Genomic DNA, 13,032 nt, shown 5'->3' on the forward strand with positions numbered 1-13,032 from the left:
ATTACTTTTTCACAGGGAGGGATATAGGTTTTCAGCTAATTCTCAATAAATCATTATTTAAAAACTGCATTTTGTGTTTTGTAGGTTGTCTCTGTCTAATATTAAATAAATATAAATGTCTGATGAACTGGAACATTTGAGTGTAAGAAATATGCAAAAACAGAAGACATCAGGAAGGGGGCAAATACTTTTTCACAGTACTGTAATAATTATGTGTGTAAAAAGATACCTAGCTCACTGGATGTTATGGAAGTAACATGTCACTGTATTAACTTGAGAATAACATTATACTATATTGGCACTAAGTAGCTTATATTTTTTAACTAGTGTCGGCTAAGCATCCCATGTCACTGGCAGTTTGACATTATTTTGTAAGAAAATTTAAAATCCAAAAATAATTGCTATTTGATAATAAACTTTCAGTTTATGAAAAATATTTTTGTTTATAAATAAAAATTTATATATATATATTTTTCTTGTGTCTTCATTCTTTATTTTTATTGTTCTGGTTTAGAACAGGTGCACAATGTTTTTCACTGCGCATTATAATGTAAAATTGTGTTTGTGATAAGTAAAGGTCTTGAATCCTGAATCTTGACACTGAAAAGCTGAACATTCAAATGTTACTTTTAGAATGTAAACAAAATAAGAAAACAGCTGCTGTAAATTGCATGTCGTGTGAAAATAGAGCATGACCAGGCAATCAAAGCTGGTATTCCTTTTTCTTAGTCTCCATTTCCTTTTCTCCATCTATCTGTGTGAATGAGGAGGTGCGGTCCTGCTCAAAGCAGTGTCAGGGGACATGACACAGAATGGGGCAGGTGAAAAAATACAGAGCAGGGGGTAGAACTGGATCACATCGGCAAATGTATACAACACATTAGCTGTTCCATAAAATCGAGTGTACACATTTAAGCACAGATTTCAAAGTTGCTTCATCAATTTATTTGTTGCAGCTGAAGATGATGAAGGACAGAGGCAAGGATGGGGGATTTTTTTAATACATCAAAAGACATATCAAAATGCATTAAACATAAAGAAATGCAATCACAGTACAAATCAAAATGTCAGAAATAGCAAATGGTTGAATGAATAAAGTAAATTATTCTGGCTTTTTCAGTGTCGTCACGGTATTAAACTTAGGAATCTAATACAATGTAATGCAAACAACATATTTATCATGACGGAATGTTAACTAAATAAAATAACATTGGGAAGTCAGTTCTTTTATTGACAGTCATTTGTTCTTTGTTTTGTGCACACAGTGGATTGGAGGGAACTGCAGGCTGTGTTTTATACTCTTCAGCCACACCATTAAAACCACCTGAAAATATTTTATAGGTCCTCTTGTGCCAAACAGTTCTGACCCATTGAGGCTTGGACTCCACAAGAAGGTGCAGTGTGGTATCTTGCGCCAAGGTGTTAGCAGCAGATCCTTCAAGTCCTGGAAGTGGGGCCTCCATGGATCAGGTTAGTTTTCCAGCGCATTCCACAGATGCTCAATTGGATTTAGATCTTGGGAATTTGGATACAAATTCAACACCCTGAACCCTTTGTCAAGATTTCTCTTAACCATTCTTTTTTTGCAGTGTGACGGGGTGCAGTATCCTGCTTCAAGACTTTCACTGCCACCAAAGAATACATTTGCCGGTAAGTGTAGGTTATGTTTGTCAACCTACCATCCACATGAATGCTATCCACAAAAGCATGCTCCTACAATATTATAGTGAGAAAGCCAAAAATTTCCAATTAAACAAGAGATTGTCATCAAGAAAACCCGTTTTAACAGTAAACATCTCTGGCAGAACCAGACTTCTGCTGGTGGCCAGTCTGCCTCCACTGACTGGGGTGAGAGGAGAGCAGAGAGGGACATAACTGAAGTGTAATCTGAAGTGCCTCTGTATAGTCGACCAAATGTCGATGACAATTGTCCAAGTTTTGATTGGCTGGCTGGCTGCAAGGTAAAAACACAAACAAACCCAAAAAACAAAACAACTTGACAAGTTTTTATGTGGATGATCCCTCCAGGTTTTACCTAATAATTGCATATTGGATAACCCCAAAAGGACATACGATGTCTGCAGACAGACATTGGCTTATTATTCGCTAACCTTAAGCATGGCTTGTTATTTCAAACATGTATGCAACCTACTGTAACATTAGCCACTTGGCATGGCCAATCGCTCTGACATAAGATAGTCCAGATAAATATACTTCATTAAGCTTACGATAAAAAGGTCAGACAGTCTCCTTGCTGTTTTATTTATTTTTGACACATTCAGAATCATTGCCACTTTTCCTGGTATCACTGCAATGTTCTTTGTGTTTGCTTGAAAAGCTGCTATTTTAAAAGCCTGATTATGTTTTTTTTTCTGGAACTTATAAATATTTTTGGAGTTTCCTAAAACTATATAGCTAAATATTAAATTAATATAATGAAGGCGTGATGACTAGTTGACTAGGAAGACATTTGGTTGCGGCAACCCTAGTATGAATATGTAAAATATAGTTCACTGAGAACTTTCATCACAGGTATTCATAGAAAACCAACCAAGTTGCTTATTTTTCCTGTAGCTACACATTTCAAAAAAGTAGATGGTTTCAGCTGTTGAGGTGAGTTGAATGAGAAGTGTAAATATTAAACTGTCAAGAAACTCATGTCCACAGCTTCACTGAAAACTGGCTTTATTGAATATAAATCGGTTACAGTGCCCATCAGTTGGTGTGTGCACTAGCATTATAATTATACCATGGTAAAGTCAAAATATGAACAAAAGAAAAAAGACTTTTTAAGGTTAGGGGCTCTCTTTTCACAGAGTGGTCCAAATGTAGGTGTTCCAAGCAAGACAATGTCGCTTCTAATGGCAGGCAAGCTTCGTCCATGGCAACTCTGCCACCACTGGAGTGTGTGTGTGTGTGTGTGTGTGCAAAATGGATAACTGGGAGGCCAAAATAGTTAAGCATTCTGTAAACCGCTATGGTAAAAGGGTTTTACACTGTAGAAGTGCAGTCCATTTGCAACGATTGCGGTCATATTCTACATACTGCTGTGTTTAAAAAATAATATGTGATCAGTTGTGGAGTGAGGGTAGATTTTAACTGTGATCCAATAATTTACTAAAATGAGTGATGAACTAAATGCAGTGGAAGGGTAAATGGTGTTAAATAATTGTACATGACAAATCCATCATAAAGGCACTGGACAAGCACAGATCCTTATGCTTATACACTATAGAAGTATGCCCACATTAGACCTTTGGTAATAGGCTGAACTGTATGCAAATTATATCTATCAAAGAAGCATTAGTAAGCCAAAGCATCAATGTATACCTCAGACCAACAGCATCATTACTGTAACAAGGATTCTATAGAAAATAACACTGTGCCATAATCAGACCCAAATTTTGGCACAGATAGCATGTTATTGGATTGAGTTATTAAACACAACAAACATCCAAATACAGTCAAACTGATGTCAAATATTTAGGTAATTAAATATATGGCTTCATAATCATCACACAAATGTCTGCTTCTCTTGCAATCCAGGTCAGTACTGTAGCTGCTTAAAAACAAATTCTAACACAAAAGAAAATAGCAACAACAACGAAAAAAAAAAAACAGTTACTGGAGGATACCTTTAAAATATATTTCATAGCTCATTCTTTAAAACAATGTTTTTTCCACTCTGATTTGTTTCATCGTAGCTACTATTTCTAAATCTAAAGTTAAAAATTGCAGCATTTTATTTGATTGTTCGTAATACAGATTTAAATAGTATGACAAGTAATTGAGCATCATCACTCATGTGACCAGACCTCTGTTTCACAATGAACTATCATCTACACATCAAGGCTCTTTTTCTGTCACTGTGGTTACATACACAAAAAAAACATTTGCATAGAAAATGTGCACAGATTATGCGTAATTGGTATAGAAGCATAAACTGATTGCCTTTATATCTCTTAGATGTCACAGTAAAGCTCTAACAGTGAAGGCAAGCAAAATGTATTGGCAGACCAGGCTGTGAACTACAGGGAAGCCAGGGGGAACTGGGCTGCTTTTAATAAGACATGAGCCTCTGAAATATTGACAATATGCTATTCATCCACTACATTTTTATTTTTCTGTATTGTAAAAATCTGCTTCTATAATTCATGATAACAATATTCTTATTTAAAATAAGAATAACAATAATGATAAATAATAGCTAAATCAAGTGCTTTCTAAATGTATCTGTCATTTAAAACAACAAAGAGAAACTAAAGTGAGCTCCCCAAAAGCCACAGTGTAGTTCGCACACTTGGCAGATCATTTTACCATGCCACACAACATGTACAGAAAAACTTGGGAAAAAATACAAAGACTAAAAATAGATATGCTGAAAAGCATGTGATCATATGTAATCAAAAGCACAGCTACCTTAATAAGGACTTAAGGCATATATAGCTCAGTATTATCAAAATTTAAAACCATTGGCATTGTTATACTTTTGACTTGAAAATTAAATACAGAAAAAGACTGACAAAAACCATCCTGATACACCCCTGCAGACTCATAGTCAGTCTGTCTAATGTTAAATTTCCACTGAAGCATGAGCTAGAGGAAGGTCCTGAGCACTCCAAGGATCACTTCTGCATTTCAGATGATCCTGTGTTTGGCGCGCGCAGACACACACACACTTACTGTTCCTGGCCATCCTCCCGCAGCTCTGAAGGAAGAAACTTGTACTGCTGCTGTCTGATCATAGCCAGCTTCTTCCTGGCCTCATCCAGCTCCCTTTCTTTCCTCAGCATCTCCTCCTGAGCAGCAATGATCTGCATATGACAAAATATAGCAAGAACATATGCATTAAATCCCTTAAGCAGCAATGGTTTGGAAACTGTAACAAAGCATGTTCACCCATTGAAATCACTGGTTACGTTTAACCTGGACATAAAGTTGCGAGTACAATAGACAACAAAATGTGCTTATTGTAATCACACTACCATTACTAATTAATGATAATTTTTATCAATTTATAACAATAACTAATAATTTTTCATCTGTATTGAACACAGCAATTACACATCCAAAATGCTGGTGAAAATGGTAACTGAACTTTTGGATCAAATACCGGATGAAGACTGATAAAGTGGGGACTTTCAAACATTGATGAAGAGCTTTGAAACTTTTTCTCAGATAAATTAAGGACCTCTCTATGAACTGGTTCAAATTTTTTGGACTTTAAAAAAATGTGCGTCATGAAGTGGCACAAAGATCAAATGCATTTATTATTTAAATAAATGAAATCTGAGCTGCTTGCTACTTTTTTTGTTTGATTAAACTGCTAGGCACATTTTTTGCATGCATGCAACTTTTACAGTTTTTTTTTCTGTTTTTTGTTCCAACCCTGTTTAAGGACACTTTCAGCATGCTGCCACATCATCTTCCTCATCAAAGCTGTTCTTTAGTTGGGGTGAACCCTGTCATAGGAGTGGGACTGGATTATACCAAAGCAGACAGCTCAAAAAACAGCCTTATGAATTTTTGCTGTGCTATTGTAAAAACTATTTCAAAAGGCACATGATAATAAACCTTGTTGCACAGATAAATAGGAAATAATGAATCCTATTTTTAACACATCCTATAATTCGAGTTCACACACTTTTGTTCAGCCTAGATTGTAAATTTATGAATGCTGGACGGGAACCACATAATGTAATCTATCTATCCATCTATCTATCTGTCTACCTATTTATATTCTGTAGGGTCAGAAAAAACTCTTCGGACACCCCATACATATGTGAAATATTGCATTTAGAATCACTCTTCGGTGCACGCTTCAAGTGCAAATTCTTTTAGTACAATCACAGCCATAACACTAAACAAATCATTAAAAAAGCCATTAAAAACTTACAATTGATTGGTTGCATAAAAGTTAGAAATTTTGACTATTGGTCATTTTGGTAGAATTTAGTTTTACTAGTTTTTCTTGTAAACAATTAACAAAAAAATATCAATTGTATTTGTTTGTGTCTGTCTAATGCAGCCACACCTTTTTGAAACACACAAAAAAATGTCCACAAATATTTCATTGATAAATACTTGAGATGCAAAATTTTTAGTTTGTCTGAAAACTTTTTTCCACCACTATATATATATGTGTGTGTGTGTGTGTGTGTGTGTGTGTGTGTGTGTGCATTTGACGAACCTGAGCAATACCTCCCACCATTTTACTCTTGACCACCACAGCCTGGTCATCCTGAGCATCAAATGCAGCTTTCTGAGCTGCTTTCACCAGGTTATCGGAGGCTCTCTTCACTGCATTTCCAGCGGCCTGCACACACACACAGTCAAAATTTTACAATAGATATTATGACACTGGTGTCAGAAAAAAAAACAAGGAAGAGACGATGGATTAAATTGCTTTTTTCATCAAACCATCAGAAAAGATATAGTGAACTATAAATTATTTGCTGAACCGAAGTCTAATCCCTCTAACCATGGATCATGACTCTGTCTTTGAGGGAAAGTGAAACAGTCACATGAAAACTTGTAGTAGTAGATACATCAACTGTGGTTCTACTGAACAGCAACTCCTGGAAAGGGAATGGTAAGTTTCACCAGTGCTCAGAGAGAACACCATGACAGTTTTTCTTCCTATGTAGTGCTTGAGAATAGCTGTAAAAGGCAACAGGGATCAGCCTGATAAACAACAAAGGCAAACACTTGGCTCTAACAAAGCCAAGTTTTCTCCTTTTGCAGCTCTGTGGTCTGAAATTAGCCAGTGACCTGGCAGACAGAACTCTTACACAGACACTGGTAAATCGTCCTCTACTGGTCTATCTTTGGCTGGAATGTTACTCTTAGTTGGGCTTGGACACACTAAGAGTACAATACTGTGAAGCTGCCTTCATAAGCTGTGTCAGAGTTTTGGTCCTAGGAAGTACCGTTGGGAACTGATTGTAAAAATACATCAAATTAATTGGTAAAAAATATATTAATGGCCTGTTAAAACTTGTACATTCCTTCTTCCTGCACACAAGGACATCATGTTACATATCCTTATAGCTCTACTGTTCCTATAATATCGCTCTTCCTCTAACTGACTACACCAGGTCCATTAATGCTGTTTTTTTTCCCATTATTTATCTGTTTAAATCGCATATTCCACCCATATTTTGACATCAGTGACCTGACAGCTCATGTTTTACTCACATGTCGCTGTCGCCCAATAAACGGACAGAGTCATGTAATTTTCATACATGATTAAAAACAGCATCTTCATACACCAAGTCATAGCTTTTTGCTTTAAATATGGTGTTTTAAGGTGGTTCCTAATTATAGAGACATACAGCGATTAACAGTTTTTTTCAGATCACCACCCAGTGTAAGATGTTTGCCACCGCTGCCCTAAATTAGTAGTATTGCTGCTCACTAATGTTTTTTTTTTAAATGTTTCTGTAATGGTTAATCTGCCAGTATGTATATTACTGAGACGCCATATTACAGTTATTTCCTTGCATTTCTGAACAGAAAATTTTGATTTCGTGCTTGTATGTTATTTTTGATTCATATCTGACTTCTCAGAGAATTCTAGTGTGCTGGCTCAAATTTGAGCATAAAATCATGAACTCAGTTTGAAGTTCCTCACTCATGTTCAAAATGGTGAAGGGTAGGGAACTCACTGAGAAAGAGAGTCTGAATAAAAGCACTTCATGATGCTGGACGGTCTTTCAGAGAAATAGGGCAAGACATATAGTGTTCTCAGTGTGGTCAAGTATGCCTTGGATTCTATTGCAGAGACTGCTACTTACAAAATGTGCTAAGAAAGAGAAAACAAAAGCTAACTGAAGCAGATGTCAGGCATCTCAAGATTTGAAGTATGAAAAACAGAAGGAATACCGCTGCTGATCTTCAGGCAGAGATTATTGTTTTGAGATCAGAATCTGAGAAAGTCTCCAAAATTACCATAAACAGACGACTGAAGGAACGAGGCTTAAAAGGAAGAATAGTTACTAGGAAGCCATTATTGAAGTTTGCAAACATCCAAAAATGCCTAAAATTTGCCTGGGAGCATCAACACTGGGCTGTAAATGACTGGAAGAAGCTAATCTGGACAGACAAGTCCAAGTTTGAATTTAGTGGGTAAACATCTCTTGGGTCAGCATCGTCGTGTTTATGTCCGCAGAAAAGCTGGAGAACATTTTGATGCTAGATGTTTGCACCCCAGTGAAACACAGTGGGGATTCCATTGTGGTATGGGGTTCCATTTGTGGAAACATGGGAAAATTAATTGAAACGGATAGTTCCATGAACAAGACGGTCTACCACAACATCTTTGTGCATCAAGGAATCCCTTCTGGAATCCCTTCTGGATTGCACCTGGATCAGCCTTTCAAAAGTTTTACTTTTTCAATTTTGAATTATAGCAGGTCAAGTGAGATCATATCTTTTGTGAATGTTTTCACATTAGTTTTGGTTATGAGGTCAAGTTTCATGTCACTTGGTAGTTCCAATTTACAGTAAACTAACTGACAAAACGACAGACAATGAGGAACACAGAACACCGACATGGACAGAGCAGCATATACTTTAGTTTTTAGTTAATGCTTGCTCCCAGATCGTGTATAAACTGGTAAAATTGTCCACTGAATTTTGCAGTACATTTTTTTGGCATCCCCATTCCCAGTTCTTTCAATAAGACAAACTTCATGATTCCCATCTCTAATAACAGTAATCTCTTTGGTGTATTCATTTGGTAGCATCTATATTGTTAGAATATCAACAGTTATGCTGTTTGTGATGAGTGTGCAGTATGCACATCTCAATGCAATTACCTTCTCTATCAGGTGTATCTGCATGCGCATAGTCAGCAATGCTTCTACATATATGGTCACTCATGACAATACTGGTAAATTGCATTATATGTATGGAAAAATGGTATGCACAATTTACACCCAGAACTGTGCCTACAAATGATAAATTTGTCCCTAGATTTGCTTCAAGTTACATCTACTTAAAAGTCAATATTGACACGGATACAGATTATTATTTAGCACGTTAAACTATGCATTTAAATGCAATATATCTAATGTGATTACAAGGCCTTTAGTCATCTTTAAACAGTCATCTTCATATTGAACACAATAGCATGTAAACATGCTGAGTTTGGCTGCCATTACTTTGCATTACTGTAAGTAGCACAAAATAACTGGCAACTCAGTGTGTAAGCCAGTTCTGTCACAGAATGACTGGTGGCCATCAGGAACAGGCCAAATGACCACCTTTCTCCCAATAGTCACACATTCACAGAGAGACTACATTATTCAGACCTTTGAATAATTACAGCCTTGAAAAGCACCCATAGCCAAGAGTGAAGAGAGCAAATGCAGCAAGTGTAATCATAGATCAGGGCTAAAGTTTCCAGTTCTTGGTGCCATGGATGAACTGGGTGGATTGTTACCAGAGCTCCTGTAGACATAAATGTATGGGAATTACTGAGGTGGCAGCTGCAGGCCCAGAAGAGGAGGAGATAAGCCACTGCTGATTGGATCAGAGAATATGAGCTGAGCTGGCCAGGCCAGGCCGATGTGCTCACAGTTAGCAAACACACAGCCTCAAAGACAGTATTTTTGGGTGGATGAGGTGACAGGAGATACTTGTACTTTCTGTTATGTCTTGCAACTGAGCGCGTCAGTTACACATAAAGGTCACAAGAACCATCCTGTCCTAGACTATTTCCATCAGTGCAATCAGTGAAGTTTAAGAAGAAAAACTTTTAGAATCTTTTGAAAGCAGCACAGTTTCACACAGAGGTTAATTTCCTTTTGTCGTGGGGATCCCTACGCAACCTCTGACAACACTTCTTTTAGGGAAGAGGACTGTGCCGCTTCTTTCCAATTAGGGAGGTGGAAAGTGGTGACTGTCTTTGTAAATTCAAAAACATACTCTGAGCAGGTGCTTTTGCATAGTTTAGATTGTTTTCCCTCAGACTCCTCAGTGGTGTCAAGTCTGACTCTGGAGGAGGAATGTGTGATGCACAACTCTGTGAAATTCAAACAAAATGACAAGCACACTCTTGGTCACCCTGCTGATCTGATGTGCCTTTTTCAGTCTTGTAGACTGCAGGCTCTTTCATTGAAGACTGCTGTTTTGCCTCTGGGCTACAGGTGTACATATAGTGATAATCCATGACTTATAGATTTGGTGGGTTTGACAAAACTGGAAATGCGTTCTCTACGCGAGTTTGAAGTCCATGGGGAGACCACATATGCACACTTGCAGGCAGCAAGAATAAGACTTCCAGAGAGCAATACAAATCAGGTATAGTTTTTAAGTCCCATAGGCACAGTCTAGAATCTTTTTTTTTTTAATCACACCCCATAAAAATACTGAAATGAAGCAGTATGAAAAAGGCACTCTTACCTGTGCTAAATATAGAGCATGCTAATCCTTATGGAGCAGCAGTGCAACTCAGCAGCTCACCTGTAACCCTAAACGGATGAATTCCAGCCTATTAATATACTATAATATACTGAGTGCTCTCCAACAATCTCAGCTGTTGCAGCATGACTAATGTTATTGTTCCTTCAACAAGTACTCTAGGTCCGAATCATTAGTACAGATGAGGGTCACATCTCACCATCCATTTACCAATATCAGATGTCTGTCCAATGAAGCAGGATCAGAGGAACCAACGGTGGACCTTCACATTCATTAATTTTCTAAATCAGTCGGTTAATGTATTTTTTATTCAAAGGACCTCAAAGAGGATAAATTAGTGCTGAAAACAGTTTGTTGGAAACTATTTTCAGCAATGGACTAATCCATGTTTGGTGTCCAATTAAATATTTGGGGCTGGTGGATTTGTCTTGAAAATGTTACCACAGCTACAGGTATTTTATCCTGCCCCACTCTGTGATGCAGGTAAAAAACATGTCAAGAGTTTGTCTAAGTGGGTCAAAATGGATCAGCAATCCTATTGCACAACCAGTGTTAGATGCAGTCAAAGACTGCAGGACTCCAGGAAACTGTTGTTGGTACTGGGACAAAAAGTAAATACAATCATACCAACATCATTTAAACATCATTTAACCACTGCACAAAAAAGGGAAGACACGGGCAAGAGGGGATGAGGGTATAAATAGATAGACATGTAAAACTGCAACTTTTTTCTGATGATATTTTCATTATGTATTAGTTTCAGGGCTATTAGTGAAGTATATGAACTGTACAACAGACTTGACTTTCTGCTAACACTGAGTGGTAGGGTGACAGCTGTCTTCCTAAGTACTGGTCCAAAAGAGCTGGATTATGTGTTGAGTAGACCTGCAGTGATATACATGTCTGCTGTATTAAAGGGGCATGAGATTCTGATTTCAGCAACAGGGCCCAGCCAGTCAGTTTGAAGACACTGTCATTCTTCACAGATTGTTGATGGAAATCAGTGGAACTACAGCCATTTTTTTCTTTTGTTGGGAGAACACTGTTAGCATTTTTCATACTACACTGGTTACCCTAAGGAAGGTGTCACATTATTCTTTTCAGTTGCCTTTATATTTATTATTATAATCTTCTGCTGACACAAAAGAAGACAAACAAACATAAGACACTACAAGAACTGCATGGCACATGGTCTTTTACAGGAATTTGATAATCATCAGTGTATGAAGACAGTCCAGTGAATGAGGTATCTGTGATTGTGTTTCTGTTTCACCCTCTCCACCCACCAGACGTCATCAAAGTCTGTCCATGCCCAGTCCCTTGTCTACTACTCTCACCTAACCTCCTTCCATTTCTCCAATGAGCTCATCTGTTTCGGCTCCCATCATTACCCCTGCAGTATTAAAAACGTTGGTTCACCATACCTCACTTGCCAGGTAGTCACCTATACCTTTCTCTAGCCATTACCTTGGATTTTTTTTTACCTATCTTGTTTTTGCATTATGTTTGATCCTGCCTGTTGTTGGACTTTGCTTTCCTCTGCTCCACATGTTCGTCTGCCTGCCTGGTTCTTCAGTCTTGCAAGTCCACCTTTTGCAACTACACGTAAACTTGTTTGCAATGTTTACAGGTTTTTCTGTATCATGCTTTTGCGTTCTCTGAATTGAACTGTCCATATGATCTAATATTTAGTCATACTGGTGTGATAACTGTCTCAGTGTGAAAGCCAAGTGGATTATAACTAAAACAATTGATAATTTTTTCTATGATGCAGGACAAACTGAACCACTTTTGTGATTGTGACCTTGGACATCAAGAAATGCTACAGTTTTCATTCTCTGTCACCTTTTAGATTCTAGCAGTATACTGGTGTGACTGAGCTCTTAGTTTCACCTCCGCAGTTGCAGCTCTGACCTTGGCTGACAAAAAAAAATGTGTTGTGTTCTAAACTGACAGGTAATGGTGTGTCCGTGTGTACTAAGCAGCTTGATAGACATTAACATGTAGTGCTGACCTGGAGCCTCTTCATGGTCTGCGAATCCTGGTCAGCCTTGACCTTGCAGGCCACCAGCAGCTGGGCCGTGGAGGCCGCCACCTGCTTGGCTGACGAGATGAGCTTCTCCTCACTGGCATGTCCCTGCACTGCAGAGTTGGCTGCTTCGCAAAGGTTGTTGGTTGCTGCGGCAACCATTCGAGCCTGAGGTGTCAAAGGCATCAACAGTAAGGCATTTAATCAAAATCCCCAAAAATTCTAAAAATTGAGCTTGAGGGAAGAGACTTACAGCTGAAATCAGCCCCTGAGACCACTGGCCATCATCTACAGCATTGGCTGGGATTGCTCCCACCTGAAAATACAGGACAATTAACTCAGACTCATACTAGTTTTATTATGATGGTATGAATGTGGCAAAAATATTACAGGACAGGAAAAACAAAAAATGCACAGAATAAAATGTAGGAAACATGAGTTTTGCTTTTGTGGATGAGAATAACACAGATGGGCAAATTAAACTTTTGGGAGATTGTTGATGAAAATAACTCCTAAAATCAGGTGAAATACTCTTCTGCTTGGTTTATCCCTATGGGTGAAAGGAAGTTAAATAGAAA

At 37.9% G+C, this 13,032-nt stretch overlaps 1 protein-coding gene across 1 annotated transcript in view; it reads right to left on the bottom strand.

Annotated features, from left to right (window-relative positions):
* Window positions 1-2,668: 2,668 nt before the first annotated feature.
* The window catches only part of tln1 (talin 1), an 87,273-nt gene continuing 76,909 nt past the window's right edge, over window positions 2,669-13,032 (bottom strand). The window contains exons 54-57 of the mRNA XM_022211573.2: window positions 12,708-12,770; window positions 12,440-12,622; window positions 6,191-6,316; window positions 2,669-4,814 (exon numbers count right to left, since the gene is read on the bottom strand). Of these exons, the coding sequence (XP_022067265.1) occupies window positions 4,680-4,814; window positions 6,191-6,316; window positions 12,440-12,622; window positions 12,708-12,770 (507 nt within the window). The 3' untranslated portion in view covers window positions 2,669-4,679. The remainder of the gene's footprint in view (window positions 4,815-6,190; window positions 6,317-12,439; window positions 12,623-12,707; window positions 12,771-13,032) is intronic.

Source organism: Acanthochromis polyacanthus, chromosome 18 (genome assembly GCF_021347895.1).
Source record: "Acanthochromis polyacanthus isolate Apoly-LR-REF ecotype Palm Island chromosome 18, KAUST_Apoly_ChrSc, whole genome shotgun sequence".
NCBI classification, from domain to species: Eukaryota; Metazoa; Chordata; class Actinopteri; family Pomacentridae; genus Acanthochromis; species Acanthochromis polyacanthus.